General features: G+C 38.6%; 1 protein-coding gene across 2 annotated transcripts in view; it reads left to right on the plus strand.

Annotated features, from left to right (window-relative positions):
* The window catches only part of ROS1 (ROS proto-oncogene 1, receptor tyrosine kinase), a 114488-nt gene extending 94977 nt beyond the window's left edge, over window positions 1–19511 (plus strand). For both annotated transcript variants that reach the window (XM_060114794.1, XM_060114793.1), the window contains 5 exons: window positions 1810–1907; window positions 2124–2327; window positions 3357–3491; window positions 11671–11834; window positions 19201–19511. In XM_060114794.1, coding sequence (XP_059970777.1) covers window positions 1810–1907; window positions 2124–2327; window positions 3357–3491; window positions 11671–11834; window positions 19201–19511 — 912 coding nt within the window. The remainder of the gene's footprint in view (window positions 1–1809; window positions 1908–2123; window positions 2328–3356; window positions 3492–11670; window positions 11835–19200) is intronic.
* The last annotated feature ends 517 nt before the right edge of the window (window positions 19512–20028 follow it).

Below are 20028 nucleotides of genomic sequence, written 5' to 3' on the forward strand. Positions count from 1 at the left end.
GGAGGAGGTCTTCTGTTTGGGACACAACCGAGGTGTGAGATAGAACAGTTTCTGAAACTACACTCATATGAGTTATATAAAAGGCTTTGACTAGGGATGGACAGAGATGGAGGTTCAATGTGTCTGGAGGGTTTGGCAAGAGAAGACAGGTGGTAGCCGAGGGCAGCATCTGGGGTTAAGGAGGCCCGACATGGGGTAATGAAATGTTCCAATAGGTTGTCACAGGGGCTATTAGGAGCAAGTTATAATTAGAGATTTAAGCAGGCAGGCAGCATTTGAATATCTCTCAGCAGGGAACAGGGCACTAGCCACCAGACTGAAGTGCAGGAGTAGGATTCTCTGCGAAGAATGTCTTCAAGAGTAGAGTAGGTTTTTCTAAGGGCAGAGCAGGATTCCATTCACAGAGGAACCAATGGACCAGTCGAGACACAAGGCAGGGACTCAGACACAAGGCTGTGAGACGCGCGTCTAGTGGACCTGAACAGGGCTGCACGGAATTGATTCTTGGGAGTAAGACTGAGTTTAGTTTTAAGACCTAGGTGTGGTTGAGTGGGACCATGGCAATGTTGAGTCCCAGAATTCAGGATTCTTCCTACTTTTGGGCCAAGACATGAGCTTGTCAGGGGAATCCGAGGGAACAGCATTTAAGAGCACCCATCTATGAGGAATCAAGGGATTTCAAGGTTGTGAATCCTTTGAGATGCTCATTGAAGGATGTGGATGGAAATCAAGAACACGGAGGGCATTCCAGGAATGACAGAAGGACTAATGAAGAGAGGTTGAGAAATGCAGAGCAGGTACAAGGAACTGCAAATGGCCCAGTGTGACCAAAGCACAGACTGTGAGAGGAGAATCTATGGAAAATAAATGGATGTAAAGAGAGGCTGGTGCAGCCTGGGGCTGCCATGGAGGCTGTGCTCAGGAATCTGTAATAGACTCTACAGGCAGTGGGTCACAACAAAGTGAGCTAATTAAAGCACAGGAGGCTGGAGACATGGGAAGTTTGGGAAGCGTCAGATAGGGATGATAAAGTCTTGAAACAGGGTAATTGCAGGGAAATGGTAAGGGACAGACAGTATATGAATATAGCCTCCAGGAAGGAACTTTGAATTTTTTCCATATGGTACTAAACTTCAACTGGCTTTGTTCATGTAGAAATCATCGCAGCCAGCACAGGCTCAACTGTATATTTGTGCTGGCTCTCTTAGATGAGAGGAGTAATCTGTGACCTTGAAGTAGAGTATTGCTAACAATTTTTATGGGGCTCATATGGAGAACAAGCCCATTGTCATGACTGACACTATAGCGTGACATTGGGCCAATAATTAAACTGATTAAACTATCATCATTACTGCTAATGAGAGCAGCTACTGTTTATTAAGTGCCTGTTATGTCCCAGCTAGATTACGTATCTTATCTCAAATCGGACACAGTTAGTATTATTGTTCCCATTTTACATATGAGAAAATTGCTTAGTGAATTAAGCAATGTGAGCAAGTTCACACAGCTTGTAAGTAGCAGAACTAGGTTTTAAACTAGTCTGTTTGATCTAACACCCTGAGATCTTTCCAATAAAGATTCTATATTGCTTCTGCTTACTAAAGATAGTCTTATTTATATATATTTTGGTAGAAAGCATGTAAATGTAGTTCTTTTCCTCTTTGTTTGAATTCTTTTACCATAACTAAAAATTCCTTTAAAACATCATATATATGTGTGTGTACATGCATATATATGTGGCCATATATATACATATATATTTTGTGCAAACTGGAAAAGTGCCTGTAATTTTTCTTTTATTTCTTACAGTTTCACGGTCCTTTACTCACCTTGGTTGACCTTGTAGACCTTTGTGTAGATATTTCAAAAGGCTGTGTCTACTTGGAGCAGATGCACTTCATTCACAGGTACAGTGACATTCTGGATAAAGGGTTCTTATGAAGATTGACACAATAATCACCTGTAGTTTGGGTAGAATATACAAGATAATTAACATTTTCATTCCTTCAAAATAGCAATAGTTTCTGTTAAAATCTCTCTTCTCTACAGACCTCCTAGTGTTACTTGTCTGATCTCTGGAACTTTATTATTATTATTATTATTAAGTATAGCTTCTGCCCTAGGGATCTGGCAGCTCGGAATTGCCTTGTCTCTGTAAAAGACTATACTAGTCCATCACGGATAGTGAAGATTGGGGACTTTGGACTCGCGAGGGACATCTATAAAAATGACTACTATAGAAAGAGAGGAGAAGGCCTGCTTCCTGTTCGGTGGATGGCTCCAGAAAGTTTGATGGATGGAATCTTCACTACTCAGTCTGATGTATGGTGAGCTTAACAGGACACAGAGAAACGTGGGCAGAATCATCCAATGCCAGAGCCAGAAGGGATCTTAAAAGGTCATCTAGTCTTGTTTTTTACATGAGAAAACATAAGACCAGAGAGGTTAAGTGATATGCCTCAAGCTAAAGTGAAAGCTGGTGGGCAAGGAAGGGCTATTCCTGGGTCTCAACAGTTTATACCTCTCCCTCCAATTAGTTTTGATCCGTTACCTTACTGGTATACGTGGAATAGATCCATTTATTTCAGATAGCTTATTACTCTCCAAAAGTGTAGAGGCTATGACTAATAGGAATTGGTGCCTATGAATTAATGTCCAAGTATGTGTTCAAATGCCTACTATTTGGGGATGTTTGGTCATTAATTTATACACAGAATTTAAATCATGGGTCTCAAAACGATTAGGACATGAGGGAGGTTTGGACAGCTCTTTATTATTTGAATAGAACCCCTCATTTTTGCTTGTTGACCCCAAACTTTTGATTAGAGCTGCTCAAAATGTAAAGATTCATCCAATAACTTTTAAGCTGGACTGGACCTCTGCAAAACTGGCGATGAAATAAAGTCTGTCTTCAGTGTCGTCAGTTTATATTCATGCCTTCCCTCTCCACATTTACTAGCACTCAAACTCAGGAAGAAAGGTGAAATGCTTTCTTGCTCACCCCTAGTGTGTTTGCATAATGAAGCTACAAAAGCCATAGGTAATGGAGGTCCACAGTGCAGATTCAGCCAGGGAAGAGGAGCATAGTGTGTGTGTGTGTGTGTGTGTGTGTGTGTGTGTGTGTGTGCCCCCACTAAGCCTTCCTATCACCTTTGAAGTGTTGCTAGTATGCAGTTGCTTGTTCTCTTTTTCTTGAGGTCAACTTGCTTTTAAGTCTCCCATTTGTCTTTTATGGGGCCAAAATGCCAATCACGAAGTAGACTCTGATAGCCCCAGGAATAATTATGTTGGAAAAACTACTGTAAACATGTTGTTTCTAATATGTATAATTAAAGCAAACTCTTTAATATCTTTAGGTCTTTTGGAATTTTGATTTGGGAAATTTTAACTCTTGGTCATCAGCCTTATCCAGCTCATTCTAACCTTGATGTTTTAAACTATGTGCAAACAGGAGGGAGACTGGAGCCACCGAGAAATTGTCCCGATGATCTGTAAGTTAATCATGTTCCATAAGTACCCAAGAACAAAAACATGTGCACATGCAATCATGTGCCTCATTGGTATGGTATTTTTAAATAAAAACTGAATCTATATATTTGTATATCTTATGTAAAATGTAAATTGATTGTGGCACTTAATTTACTAAATACATGATGGTTTCTTTTTATTTATATATATACATGATATTTCATTTCAGAAGCAAAATCTAGAACAGCAAAATATGTTTATATTCTAGGTTAAGAGAATTCTAATAAATAAAAGCTCTTTGTGTATAAGTGCGTGTGTGTGTGTGTGTGTGTGTGTGTATTCACATATATACTCATTTCATTTTGGAAGATCTAATTTGACTAACATCTTAACCTGCATATTAAAAGGTTCTATTAACTAGGAATATATTGTTTAAAAGTTGGATTGCTTTTGTTGATAAAGCTGATATTAGGAATATAGTACTGCTAAAAATTATATAGGTTGTTATCTATTTATGAACTTCACACGAAGTGGCTACATAAGTATTAGTGACTTTATCAAATTGATCCTGGCACTGAATTCTAATAGATTTGTGATCCTTGGAACAGTAGGTGATTTTGATCTAATTATAAAGGAAAAACAAGCCAAGTAATTTTGCTGAGTACTAATCTACCTTCTTGTGAACAACCTTAGCAGAAATATCAAGTCTTGACACTTTTTCTAAGAGGTGTTTTACCCAAGAAATTTCTAAAAGAATATATAATCAACAAGTATAAACTCCTCTGTTGTGTGCACTACACCATGCTAAGGACTGTATGGAATACAGAGGTGTTTAAACCGGAGCCACGCTTCTTCAGCATCTCTGAATGTATTTTGAAAGAAAAGACACACACATGGAGCAGTTGGATAACAAGCCAATATGTAATAAAGTGCTAAACTGCGTGGTACAGACAAGTGCAAAAGGAATTAGCAGTATGCGGATACACACCATGGTTGCACTGCCTTGCCTATGCTGTGTTATTTAGAGGATTATTCAGACTAGAGCCAAAGATGATTAAGATCTGGGCACCTTGGCTGGATGTTCTATGGGTGAATGTTTTTGTATTATTTAAATCTTCCAGCTAGAAGAAGATTGGAATCACTGTCTGTTTCTCTTTAGCTCTTATAGCCTCTGGGATATTTACAGAAGGATCAGTTATACACATACCTGAACAAGTTTGGTGGCAGTGTCTAAAAGTATGACTCATGATCCTTTTGGGGCAGATGGAAAAACTTCTATAAGTTAGGAGTAAGAAAGTTATACAAAATTTGAAAAACTTTAGTCTAGGGCTTGAGGAAAAAAACCCAGCATACCTAAGTATAAAATACATTTTAATTAAATAGTTAGCAAACTAATCACTGTTTTGTATCTCTTACACATCTACTGAACACTCATAAAATTCCTCCCAAATTTCAGTTGCACAAAATTTTCCTTGTGCTGTTAGAATTCTATTTGGCATATCTTCCCCTCTAGAGGGTAATGTACCTCATCATAATTAGGCTTTTTTTTTTTTGGATAGGCACTCTAGGAATCAGTCACTGAATTATACATCTTGACTGATGTGTTCACTTATTTTGTTTGGGGAAGAGGGAGGTGGATAATTAATTGCCCTATTGTGGAGAAGAAAAATGCAGGTATGTTGAACTTTGCTCTATCCAAAGGTATCCAAAAATTCAACTAGAAGGAGGAACAAGAAGGAGTGCTAGAAATGTTCTAGAAAAATATTCCTGATTATAAGTGGAAAAAGATAATATTCTATATAATTTTATCTTGAATAATTATTCAGTTGGATACATTATTGCTCTAATTTTATAAAAATATAGTTTCCTTGAAGCTAAAATTTCCATTGCTGATTTTGAAGTTCATTTGAACATCAATAATTAAAAAGTGAACAATGCTCCAAGCCCTCTAAGGGCTACATGCTCCAGATCCCTAGGAAGGGTTAACGACCCATGGCCAACCAGGAAGACAAGCTGTGCTAAGGAAATGGAGCTCTCAGCGATGCCATTCAATCTGTCCACGGCTTTAAGTTGTCATGATAAAGATTAACTACTCTCCTTAGAGTACAGAGGGAACTGATTTTTATTTGAAGCAGTTCTCTGAGATCATAGGCCCAGCTTAGAGGGTTGAAAGTCTGTGCTGAGCCAGGCTGCACCTTCTATTCACCGCTTAAATACTCAGCACCTGGATGCACTCTGGGTCAGGTGAGTCCATAGATGGCTACGCTGTGCTTAGCTATTAATGGAATGTGAGAGTTCAGAGCATTCCTGCCCTTCTTTCCATAGCCTGGGATGTACGGTGCAAAGCCCAGCCCTCAGCATTCTCTGCAGCTTTTAGTTTGCACAACAACCATAGCACTCTCAAGAATAAACGGGATCAAAGGGCAATCTACATCAAGTGAGAGCTCTTTCACAGGTATCACAGGGGCAACTGAAATTACCGGAGAGTCTCTCAAATGACGGAGGTGACAATGGGAGAACATGGAGGCTCACCACCTTATTTGTACCCCTTAAGAATATGTATACCTAGATGCTAATTGATGCTAATTGGGTCTTTCCGGGATTAGGTATTTTAAAATCTGTGTTTTATGTGCTTTGCTTAAATACTTATAGAAACTCATCCCCTTAATACTGAAAGATGCCATGGAGTTTGCAACTGTTGAATTTCAATTGTCTTATGAATCCAAGGGTTTTACTCATAGAGACTATTAATGAACATGGTTAATGAGGTTGTGCTATTGTGGAAAAAACTGAAGCAAAGAGGAGTAAAGGGGTTGGCATAGTGAATGGAAGAATTTGAACCGGAACACTTAGCTAAGTGAGATATTTCAAGTATAATGTGTGAGTATCTGTTTAGAGGTAGAACAACCAGCCCAGGTAAATTTTAATAAAAGTGAAGGAGCTGTCAGTTTATTTAGACTAATATGCTTGAATATTTGTAACTATAACTTGGTACAAGTATTTAATGCATGATACTGAATTGTGACAAGTATGTATTTGTAAGGAAAGACCCCTATGCCAAAGATACAGTTGTTGTTAATTTACCTGAAAGATGTAAGAAATGCATTTTTCAGGATTGATAAAATTTTAAAAGCCTAGTCACTTATTCCATTGTCAGCTTAATGCTGTTTAAGAGCACAAGTTTTACTCTTTACTTTTAAATGACTACTGCTTTATAGAGCTCCTCTTTTCTTAATCTAGGGCAATCCAGTGCTCATTTGGCCCTGGATAGTAGGAGAGAAAGGTTTCAAATACCATCAGGTCAATTGTTTTTGCCATCAGAGAGTTAAGAGTAATGATGGACTCAATGTAAATTAAAGCCTCCATAGATGAAAATTAGGAATATCTGATTAAATAACTTGCACAGATTAAACTTTCGGAGGGGAGTGTGAGTGGGTGAAGTACAGAGTGGCAAAGGGGCCACTGTATGGATGGCTTCTCTCCCCTCTCCCTCCGTCCTCCTCTTGCTCCTTCCTTCTCACTAAATCATCTCCATTAAGTGTCTTGAATACTTTGTAGAATGATGTGGGATATAAATAAATTAACTAGAAACTTCATAATTGAAATATGACAAGTCTTGAGAGATTCAGTGTATCCTCTGGCAGTATCTCAGAATCGCAACTTTCTTTTTAGAAGGGATAGGCTCCCTGTGGCAAGTTACACTTCACTTTCTCCTCTCACCTCTTAGGACAACCCTAAGATTCCCATCAAGATTCTACTTTAACTACTGGTTTAAACTCCATGATCGAATATCAGTTAACACGATGTTATTTCAGAGTCGAATTGTCTTTCACTGAGTTCTCTGTGTCATCCCTGTTTCTAAATGCTACAGATTATAAAGAAATATGTAAAAGATTAGGTTCTTAGCAATGATTCTAATCTTTAAAAAATAAAGCCAAGTTTGGCACTCCATATCCAGAATGTAAATTCCTTGTAATATATATGAAAAGTCATTAGATCAATACTGAAAACCAGACCAATATTAGGTTTCTCCATGATACTCTGATATTGAGTATTAACTCTGACCTGAGGTGCTTGCAAGAATGAAAGAGATGGAAGTGGAGTCTGCATGCCATATACAGATACAGCTATTTTAAATACAATACCTATGATGAGTTCTGCGTCATTGTCACCTAGCAATTGAATATTTTCTTACTCCTGCTCCACTGTCATTGTCTTAGTCCAACACCATTATCTCTCACCTAGTCTTCTTCGATAACTTCCTTTGCTTCGTCCCAGCTTACTGGACATATATTCACTACCAAATGTGAAATAGATAGCTAGTGGGAAGCAGCCACATAGCACAGGGAGATCAGCTCAGTGCTTTGTGATCACCTAGAGGGGTGGGATAGGGAGGGTGGAAGGGAGACGCAAGAGGGAGGAGATGGGGGGATATATGTAGCTGTATAGCTGATTCACTTTGTTATACAGTAGCAACTAACACACCATTGTAAAGCAATTATACCCCAATAAAGATGTTAAAAAAAAACAACTTCCTTGCTTCCAACTTGCCCCTCTACAATCAATTCTCCATATATATCAACTAGAGTCATCCTTTAAAGATGTAAAGATCATGCCCACTTAAAAACCTTGGACAGCTTCCACTGCAGTGCCATAAAATCCAGCACCTAGCCTGGTCCTTGATCTGTGTGATCCTCACTTCTCTGACCTCATCTTTTATACTCTCCCCCTCAATGACTGCTCTACAGCCACACTGGCTTTCCTTCACATTATAAAATGTGCCAAGCTCTTTCCAAATTTAGGAATTTATACATGCTTTTGCCTCTTCTAGTGTGTTCCCTGACTTCCATCCCCACCCAGTCCCCATGACTAGCATCTTATTTTTCTAGAGTTCATTGGCTTAAACATCACCTTTGCAGAGGGTCCTTCTATAAGCAATTTGCCAAAAATGTTCCATCTCTAATTAGAGCTCACATTTGTTTTCTTTAGTATTTTTTTTAGAACTTATAATTTGTAATTGTATATTTATCTGTTGATATGGTAGTACTAATATTTTTAAATACTTCCCAGTTTATGTTTCTTTATCAGGCTTTCTCTCTCTGCCCCCAATCTGCCTTCTAGATCCAGAAAGTAAAAAAGAGAACAGGTACTTGACCTTTTTAGTGAGTCAGCAGACTTGGAAATGAAGCTTGGAGGAGAGAGAGGGTTATCTGTTGGGCTGGCTAAAAAGTGCCTTTGATTTTTAAGTAAAAATAAAAGACACATTTTTCATTTTCACCAAGAACTTTATTGAACACTGTATTCACCCTCTTATTCCACTACCTTCTGCCATTTTTCAGGCAACTTAATAATTCCATCTTCCCAAAACTTATCTTTTTGAGCAAAGTACTGTTCCAGGTATCTTTCACAGTCTTCCAGGGAATTGAAATATTTTACATTAAGAGAATTTTGTAAAGACCAAAATAAATGGAAATCTGAAGGCACAATGTCTGTTGAATACAGCAGATGAATCAGAACTTCCCATCCAAGCTGTAACAGTTTTTGCCTGGTCATCAAAGAAACATGCACTCTTTCGTTAACCTGATGGAAGATTATGCATTTTCTGTTGACTAATTCTGGATGCTTTTTGTCGAGTGCTGCTTTCAGCTGGTCTAACTGGGAGCAGTACTTGTTGGAATTAATCGTTTGGTTTTCCGGAAGGAGCTCTTAATACAGGATTCTCTTCCAATCCCACCATATATACATCACCTTCTTTGAAGACCGGCCTTTGGTGTGGAAGGTAGTGGTTTATTTCACTTGCCCCACGATCTTTTCCATTCCACGTTATTGTATAGTACCCACTTTTCATCACCCATCACAATTTGTTTTAAAAACGGAATGTTTTCATTACGTTTAAAGAGAGAATTGCATGAGGAAACACAGTCAAGAAGGTTTTTCTCGCTTAACTTATGTGGAACCCAAACATAAAAGCGATTAACATAACCAAGCTGGTGCAAATGACTTTCAACACTTGATTTGGACATTTTGAGTATGTCAGCTATCTCCTTTGTGGCATAACGTCGACTATTCTCAGTTAATGTCTCGATTCGATCACTATCAACTTCACCTGGTCTACCCGACCCTGGAGCATCCTCCAGCGAGAAATCTCCAGCACGAAACTTCACAAACCACTTTTGACACATTCGATCAGTCATAGCACCTTCTTCATACATTGCACAAGTCTTTTTTTGCGTTTCAGTTGCATTTTTACCTTTCTTGAAATAATAAAGCATAATATGCTGAAAATGTTGCTTTTTTCCCTTCCACCTTCAGTATTAAAATGGCTACACCAATTTTGATAAGTTTTTTTTATAATGCACGCTGATGTGACAGCTCTCACGTACAATCTAACAAAATTGTTTTGAATGAAGTTAAAGACAACTAAGTGCTACTAGAGCCACCTTACGGAAAAAAACGAACGAATCTTTTAGCCCACCCAACAGACTCCTTTAGCTCCTTGTTAGCTTGCTAAATGCCAGGTATGAGCAACTAAATCTATAGTTCTATATACGGATAGTCTAATAAAAAAAGAGGAATTGAAGAGAAACTCAACTCCTTCTAAGCCCCGGGCAAGTGTAGGAAGAAGAGACCTTAACAGATAGAGGCAGGAGGATGAAGATGTTGGATATTTAGGTCTTGAAACCTCTGTAGGCCTCCGTTAGATTAGGTGCGGGTGACACCAAGCACAGGGAGCAACTGCCCACTCCTCCCAATTTGGCAGGATGGCAAGGAGATCACTGAGCAGGGGATCCCCCACATTGACATGGATACCCAGCATCATGAACAGGGTAGGATGGCATGTCCAGACAGAGAACATGTAGCTTGCACTTCTAAGCCTCCTTTGTTTCCTGTGTAGAGTGACATTTTGTTGAAGGCTGGAGATTCAGCCAAGGAGCATCCTGTGGGCATGCAACAGAAACAGGAAGGGATTTCCTGGGCCTTGTCAGCAGATATGGGACATGATGCCATCTCAGAGGCCTGCAGCTAGAGAGAGAAAAGCGGGGACCAGTTCAGGGAGAAGGGCCAAAAGAACAGGTTAAAGGGATCATAGACTGCAGAGAGCAGCCGATGCCTGCAGGATGGACCAGACCAGTCACTCCTTATGGAATTCCTCATCATTCCATTCTGAGACTAGAGAAGGAGGGCACAGTGGGGTCCAAAGGATCCTTCACCGTGCCAGTACAACTCACAAAAGACTTTCACCCAACATAAATCCTGATACCACCTTGGAGAGGAAGACAGAGGGAGTAGGAATAGCCTCAAGATAAGAGAGACTGAGTCACTATCCATAAAAGACTGAGGATGACCTAAAAAGGGCGGTTTAAAATATTGGAATGGGCTAGGTTATAAATGGCATTGTACTAATTTTCTTCTACTAGGTGGGGCTTTGAGAATTAGTTACAGAACTATAAAAGAGCTACATTTTCCCCCTGCTCCTATGAGTTGTAGTGGATAAATTTTGTCTCCCTCTTACGTTTGCTATATACATCGTATGAGGACAGGAGTCACACTGCCACATCTCTTGCTCTTGATATACTGCTCATATATAGTAAGTGTCCAACAAATCTTTGCTGAGTGAATGAATGAACATTAGTCAAGAGTTCTGCACAGACATTTCTTAGACAACCGTTAAGGAAAAGAGAATGTTCAACCAGCTATTTATGTCTAGGAGAACTGAGTCTCTTAATTAACCTGGCAGTGTAATGAAGAGTAAAAGCTTTAGAATTGGGTCTGATTTCTACCTCTGGTTCTGCCACTAAATATCTGTGTGGCTTGGAGTAAATCTTAGATTTTGTTTCAGATATCAGTGTATGAATGTAAAATTTAATCTCAGCTTCTTCAGTAATTTTTATAGCTGTTAGTTTCCTAATGGGTTCAGTAAACATTTTTCAACCATCTATTTACTATCTATTTATTTAGATTAATAACTGTTGAATGTCAGCTTTTCAGAAGGAAGATGTTTTCTAATAAACGTAGTTATATTGCCAGCCACTATTATATAAGAAACAAAAGCTTTTGTTCTGGTTCAGTTATATTAATTATGGAAAACTGGCAATAACTCAAATTCTTTTCCTTCTGAAATGACCTTACCTGGGTTATCAGTAATGGCTACCTAGTGATATCCGATCACTGTTTACTTTGTGTCCTTACCCACATATCCAGGTGGAATTTAATGACCCAGTGCTGGGCTCAAGAACCTGACCAAAGACCTACTTTCCATAAGATTCAAGAACAGCTTCAGTTATTCAGAAATTTTTCCTTAAATAGTATTTCTCAATGCAGAGGAGAAACAAACCCCAGTGGAGTCATAAATGAAGCCTTTGAAGGTAAGTTTGATTCTTCTTCAGAATTTTTGGGTTTTCTCTACAGTGTGAACTGAATAAGGTTAAAATGGGATGTATGTGGAAGACATCTTACAGTGTGTAAGAAGAATAATATACTGGCACCATCCTCATAATCAAGTATTTATTGTACATCTCTTTGAAAATAATTTTGATTTGTTCATTAAATTTTAAAAAAAGAATAATGGTATGGCCCCTGGATTTATAATTTAAGATAGTAAGGATGAGAATTAACATTTTAGACTATATTTTCATGAGGCCTGTTCTCTCCGCCCTCCACCCCTCATGCCAGTTTGCACCTCAGTGGCAGAGCTGAGTTAATTATAGTTGATGGTACATTATTGTCATTGGTCTATGCAAGACTTATCTTTCATTTGTTTGTTTAGTCCCTTTATCTCCATATTCCTCTCCTGTTCTATTTCCTCCCTCCACCTGCCAGGCAGCCATACTAATGTCTTTAATGTGTATCTTTTAATTTGTTGTATATTGTATGCATGGATACTATCATGTTATGTAATGTTTCTTTTCTTTCTTTTTCATTAAGTACTGTGTTTTTAAGAGTCATCCATTTTGCTATGTATATGTCTAATCTGGTACTTTTAACTGCTATTTAGTTTGCTATGATGATTGTAGTGGGTCACACCTTGCTAAGGTCTACTGTGATTCCACTACAGTATTTTGGTATTAAAACACAGTAGTCACTTAACTCATTTCCAAAATCAGATTTACAATACATTTGTCTAATAGGCTGCAGAAAAATAAATTTAAAAATGATCCTTTCCAGCTGCTCTTAAACTTCATCCCATTATTAAAAGTTCATAGGACCCTTTGTTTTTTTTCAAATGCAAACATTATTGCTTAGATATAAACCTGGCAAGATGGACCATGACTCAGAATCCCTCAGAAATTAAGACTCTCTGTCTCTGCACTGATTGATTACACAATGGCTGATGGTTGCCCTGGAGTCATCTCTCTACAGTGAGACCTTCACCTTGAGTGATGCACTTGACGAATAATAGCAGGGAAAAATATGAAGCCCAAGGACAAATATCTGCTTGTCTTGTTTGCTGTGTTTCTTACTATACATTTTGAGTAACTTTGGATCCATGACATGAATGGAGATAAGACTCTGATCATGAGACTTCTTTAACACAAACAGCTAAGTGACAGATTGGAAAGGGCTGTACTTGCTTTGAGCATGCATCCTGATCCTCATCAGAATAAGCCTTGTTAATAATCTCACATTGGCTCTACCTGCCTTCTCATCATGGAACCGAGCTGATTCTAGGAGTGCCAATGGTTGAGCCCTTAGGAGTTATAACTGCTAGGCAACCCCATTTTTCTGGAGGGTTCTATACGTGTACTTGTGAAGATCACTCAGGTTAAGAAAAAACATACCTATAAGCCATTCTACATACAATAAAATCCTTCTCATTTTCTAAACGTTTGCTTAATGTATTCCTTTGAATGAATTTTTGAGAAAATTTAAAAAATTATTTCAACAGATACCTGTTGACTTTTGTGCAAGACCTAGAATAGTGGTAAGCGCCTGAATTTAATGTGTACCATTGGGATGCTTTAAAGAAAGAGGCAAGAATATTTCTTTCCCTTGAGAAACTAGAGTCAGTTTCTTTAATCTTGTATGTAATGCTTAGTAGTGAGCTGTTCTTCTACTGGTGATTTTGAAAGTTGTCCTTGTCATAGGACTGTGTCTCTATCCACAGGAAAGGTGAGTGTCACCAGTCCACTACTGAATAATACTGTTTTGCTCAAGCCATTTGAATCTGCCCCTGCTTGGCCTGGTTCTTTATGGTTGTAACTTCACATATGGAAACCTTAGAGGAACAACAATCTGGGGTGGTTTGCCAATATGTAAAATGAAATCTTTTGTTCCTGAGGTAGATGAATGGCAGTAAGTGGGTTGAGTTGATTGCACAGATGTCTGAAAGGCAAGCAGAACATGGTTTTGCTTACTGGGCCCTGAAAGCATGATTTCCTTACTAAATCACTTCTCTGATCTCTAGAAGGCAAAGCTTAACTACTAAGCCTCTGATTCAGATTTTCTTGTGAATATCATTTTTGTGGGCTTTATAAAATGAAACACAATCATCATCTTTTTAAAGGTTTAAAAAAGAATTTTTATGTTATTTTACAATCAAAAAAGTGATTCCTGATCCTTTCCGAATTTTCTTCTAACTTTCCTAGTAATTAATCTCTGTAATAGTTCTTGCTATATTATTTTTATAACTGTATTTAAAGATCTTTATTAGAAAAGTAATTTATGTTTATTGTTTAAACAACATATAAAAGTATCTAAGCAGTGTAAAAAGTTAGTCTCTTCCTTCTTCCCTGTCCTTACTCCCCGTGCTAGCCATTGTTTGTGATTTGATTATATACTTCCAGATATTTTATATGCATATACAACCATTTACAGATATGTTCATTTGTGTATGTTTGTATACATACACACTGGCTGGTAGTCTAGAGGAATGAGTGAGATGTAGATTCTCTGGTCAGTTCTCCATCATTTTTCTTTTTCTTTTTAACAAATGAGCTTATTTTTGAAGATTTGGTGAGCAGATGATTTTAAACTACATCTTCTGCCAGAAGCCAGGAGGCATTCTCTTGCCATTGAGAGGGAATTCATGTTCTGTGGGAGTCCTGAGGCAGCATGCCAAACCTACACTGTATGGCAGAGGGAGAGTCAGTAAAAGCCACTGAGAGGTTAATCCTAAACTGAGTCCTGCAGGGGGGTGAGAGTAAGGTATCTCAGGAGAGAAGGAGCAGTATGTAGGAAGTCAGGGAATAATAGAGAATGGGGGTTCACAGAACTGCAGGTAGTTTATCACACTTGACGGTGGGAAATGGCAAGTGATGAAACTGGAGGAACAGTGGTCACACTAATCACATAAGAAATGAAAATTAATGAAAGCTGAAATAATGAATGGTGACAGGTATAGAAAGAAGGATATGGGAACCAGACTTACCACAGGGGTAGATGCTAGAGGATTTGGCATCTAATTGGGTGAAGAAGAGAGAGGAGACGATGGTGAATCCCAGTGATTTGAGAAACTAGGTGGAAAGCCATGCTCTTCCCAAAGGCGGGGGCACAGGAGGAGGAACAGCTTTACGCATGTTTGGTTTGAGGTGAATGTGGGAGAAATGAAGAAGCCCAGTATTCAGTTGGAAATACAGGTAGTTGAAGTCAAGGGTGTCATTGAGGTTATTCAATTAAAGTGTATAGAATTAGAAGAGAAGTAAACAGTGGATGGGACCCGGAAAACAGCCAATATATGAGGGACTGACAAAGAAAGATGATGGGCAGGCACTGAGAGAAGAAGTCAGAAAGGGAAGAGGAAGGCTGTCATGGAAATCCAAAGGAGAGAGGCTCACAGACTTGAGAGTGGTCAAATGCTGCAGAGATAAAGAGTTCCACAGGGTTGCGAGGAATTTACAGTTGACTTGTGTTGTATTTTAAAATTCAACTCCTTGCTCACGGAAGCCTTTCCTTCTAATGTGTACAGACATTCTATATAAAAATTATGGAGGCTGTCATAATGGGTGTTAGAGGGCCTGAGAGCTTAGTTTTACCTTAGGGTCTACCAGAAGTCTCCATGAACCCTTAAGAAAATCTTTTCACCATGTAGCATTACCTAGTTCATCTATGAGACCGAGGTAACAGTACATATAGAGAACAAAACTCTTTTTGTTAATGGCTTTTAATTGCAGTATTAGTTAACTTTATTTTAGCACTTTTTTATATATCACTTGTGCTATGTGGGTTAACTCATTAAATCCTCACAATAGCCCTATGAAGTGGGCATTATAATATTACCATTTTACAGCTGAAAAGATTGAGGTTAGTAAATTGCCCATGGTCATCCTGCTGAATGGGGCTGGAGTAGGACTCTATTCTAGAGCCTTTGCTCTCATCCTTCACAGAGACATGGCTATGGTTAGAAAACTGCTCCCACACTCTCCCCACTTTGTTTTCTTTGGTATGCTGATTTATTTAGGTGCTAAGTTGTTGAAAGACTGAATTAAAATTCTAAATAACATTAAAAAAATAGAGAAGCAGACATAATGAGGCAGAATAAGGATGCAGGAAGAGGTTAGGAAGAGGTTAACAGGGAATATAATCAAACTCTGATAATTTAGATAGAAACAAGTAATTCTGTGCCATGACAGATATAGAATTTTGGTACAAGAGAAATTCACATTCTGAGATTTACAATGAATGTAAATCCTGATGATAAGGAATGGAAAGAGATATGGGGATCACCAAAAATTTTGATAATTCGATGTGACTGAACAAAAGTGGTAGAGAAGAGAGAAGAAATAGAATCAAAAGCAGAGTTTGCATATTTGCAAAGGATAGAAATTATGGAACAGTCTCTTCAAGGCAAGCCTAAACTTAAATACCTTTTAAGTAAAAGAGAATGTATTTAATAATAGTTTGCTGCTTTGCAGACTGGTGGGCATACTTAACAAAACTGTAAGAAGTCTTCTTTGTTATTGTTGGAGGTATGTAAGAAGAGAGGAAAGCCACTGGGAGGACTTTTTTGAAAAAAAAAAAAGGCATTAGGATTTCAGGGAGCAATAATACCATGCCTATGCTATGGTCCTACTGACCTAATGGGGTGGAGAGGGGATAGAGAGAGAAGATTAGTAACATATCTGGGGATCTAGTAAAAATATCCCAGTGACTTCATCCAAACATTTGTGTAAACATCACCTCATCAGTCCCAGAGAGTTCTACAGGAAACAAATCTAAATGCTCTTCTGCTGTTCTAAACATAGCCAGTCAGCCAGCATATGTCTTGTCTGTAAATATCCTGTCTTACTTGGAAGTCTTTATTTTAATATTTCCCTCTTAAACCAAGGGTTGCCAAGTGCATGCCATCTTTGCTCAGGATCTCTCTCTGCTTTAAGGACCTGCAGGTTTTCTATACAGTAGTTTTTAAACCAAAATAAACAACCCGCCCCATCTCTCATAATTACGCAATAAGAAAATGTACTAATTGTTGAAAGCTTGCCAGGGTCAAGTTACTAAATATTGCCCTAAGTACTATGAACCAATGAAATAGTTAGCTAATGATTTTTCTTTGACATATTGCACCAGAATTTGTAAAAAGAATTTATTTGCCTTAGGTAAAAGATTTTTTTCCAAATAACTCAATATAGGCAAAAAATTAAATCATGTTTCAGTAGAAAGTTTCCCAATATGCTATTTAATGGACTAAATGTATGGCAGTGTAGCAGCTGATAACATGAGTAGCTAGACCTATATTGTAGGTGTACATTTTTGTTGAAATTCTAGACTCCTTTAGCCTAATTTCTTTAAGCCCTTCAGGAATATCATCCTAATTTCCTCAGTAATCTGGGCTGCTGGGCAATTTAAAGTTAAATACCCTATTTCCTGCTATCATTTTTCAATATTTTCTATTGCTATTATCTTGCATAACAAGTTATTCTTATGAGTTTCTCAATGGCTGTAAGTACATATTGACAATAATCATAACAGTTGGATCCTTCCATAGATATTCAGCACTTAGGCACTAACCAAACCTGACATCTGATAAACTTATTTCTGTGGGGGAGATATTTTACAACACTATCTGACTATTTGTGTGGTTTGAAATATACTAGAATGATGTTTGAACAATGAAGAGGAACATGGGGTGATGCCCAAGAACCTGTGAGCCTGTAGCTCGGCCTTCTTGCTCTTCAGCAGTGGGGGAGGGTCTGAAAATGAAATAAACACCTAATAAGACAGAGCAAGGACAGTGATTCACATGCTTCTTTCTTTGTAGTTCAGGTTTGGAACTTGGTAATAGGTAGATCCGTTAAATTCCATCAGGGAATAATAGATGCAATGGTGCTTCCCTTAGTTCTTTGAAATTATTTAAAATTTCCCCATATTTCAATTTAAATAAATCCAGCCTGGGTGTAGGTCAGGGCTAAGCACAGAAGCTTGGCAGCCCGGCAGGCCTCACCCACACATTTGGGTGCTCTTGTGCTGGAAGTAGGATGAGGAGAAAGGGAAGGACCTGCGTCTACTGACTAGAATGTTTCTGATTTGTAAAACGTGATGCTGTATGAAAGGACAGTAATATTTCCGACTGTAAATTTTTCATCCAGGTAGTAACACCCAGAGATTGGAAAACATTGATAAAAAGCAAATAATTCCCACAATATACATTTGCATATTTATCTTGTTGATTCCCTAGAATTTTGCGGAATGTTTCAGACACCCTGCAATTAGGTTTCAACAAGAATTCTTACACTTTTCTAAGTAAGAAGGTTAGCCTCTAAGTAGAGAAAGACAAAATAATATGAGCACAATTGTGAAGAAGGTCAAGCTACCCTCTGGCTGCCCATCTTTCTACTGCCACGCCCACCTCACACACATGTGTGTCTGGAGTCAGTGCCTCTCAAGGACTCCTGCAGGGCACACTGCCCACCACCTTCTTGTCACACGGCACGGCAGCTCCACTCTCCCCTCAGGGAGGTGAACATGAGGACACAGACTAGAGCCAGACAGTTTAGGTTCAAATCCTAGTTGTGTGACCTTGGGAAAATTGCTAAACTCCTCTGTCCTCAATTTCCTCATCTGTTAAATGGAGATAGTGCCAGTACTGACTTGATAGGAGAAGAATGAGTTAATATATGCATATCACTTGGAACAGTGCCTGGTACGTACTCTGTAAGTATTAATAACAACAATTATTATATTTCATATCAGTGCTTATCACCACCTGACATAAATTTAGTTTTGCACTAGTTTATCGTCTGTCTCTCCCCATTAGAATGTAAACCCCAAATAGCAACAAATGTGTTTTGTTCACTGCTGTATCATCCATACCTAGGACACAGCCTGGTGTGCAGTAGGCATGCAATAAATATTAGCTTAATAAATTATTAAATTACTTTATCTAAAGAAATACATCTTTAAAGGTAGGTATTTTAGCTGATGTGGCAAGATGAAAGGGTAAGCACTTCACACAAAAAGGGCTGCCCTAGGGCCACTTAATTCCTGTCACAAAGACCATGACCTGTTTCACCTGTTATGGCAGAGTTAATCACCTCTGTGCTCTCATCACTTTATGTATTCCTTTCTTATATACGCACACATGACCTTCCATGGTACTATTTCCGCTTTCCTACTAGACTGCAGTAGCGTCAAGGACAGGGAAAATGTCTTGGACTTTTGTGTTCCCTTAGTGGTCATCATAAATATTTGCTGAACCAATGGTAAGGCTGGTGTTGTTCTAATTCTCATACAGCCTGGCTATTACAGATAAAGGAAACCAAACAGATGCTAGAATAACTTTTGTATTTTTTTTCACAGATGAAGATGGTCATATGATTTGTTTGAATTCAGATGACGTTATGTCAACTGCTTTCCTGGAAACCAAGAACCAAGAAGGGTTAAACTATGTGGTACTGGCTACAGAATGCAGACAAGGTGAAGCAAATTCTGAGGGTCCTCTAAGCTTCAAGGCATTTGAATCTTGTGGTCTGAGGAAAGAAGAGAAGGAATCACATGCAGACAAAGACATCTGCCAAGAAAAACAAGTGGCTTACTGCCCTCCTGGCAAGCCTGAAGGCCTGAACTATGCCTGTCTCACTCACAGTGGATATGGAGATGGGTCTGATTAATAGCTCTGTTTGGGAAATGCAGAGTTGAGAGAAACACTCCTCCCATTAAGTAGTCACTGAAAGAAAGCCTAGTAGAATGATAGATGTTGTGGGTGGTGGTCTATGACTCTGAATTAACACAGGGAAGTTCCTGAGTTCTCATCTTGGCCCCAAGAGCCATTTGGTTTTAGTTGTGACAATCCCCATACCAACTGTCTAACCTTCAGCAGAATTCTGAGGTGAACCTTTGAGCATTTGGGAAAACTTAGAAAGACTCATGAGTCTGGAAATGAAACTGTGATCCCTCACCCTGAGGTCCCTTAGGCCACTGCCCACCCTTCAGTCTGGGCTGTAAGAGAAACATCTTAGTTAGGTGGTTAAAGACTAAACACTTATGTTTAGGGACCTGAAGGAGGAGGATAAGAAGTGTGCTCAAGGGGCCAAATGAACAACAGATTATCCCAAAAGGGACAAAGGAAGTGACTAAATAACTCTACACATACAGAAGGAACTAGCACCTATGACACGAGAAGTCATT

This window comes from Mesoplodon densirostris, chromosome 12 (assembly GCF_025265405.1).
Source record: "Mesoplodon densirostris isolate mMesDen1 chromosome 12, mMesDen1 primary haplotype, whole genome shotgun sequence".
Lineage (NCBI taxonomy): Eukaryota > Metazoa > Chordata > Mammalia > Artiodactyla > Ziphiidae > Mesoplodon > Mesoplodon densirostris.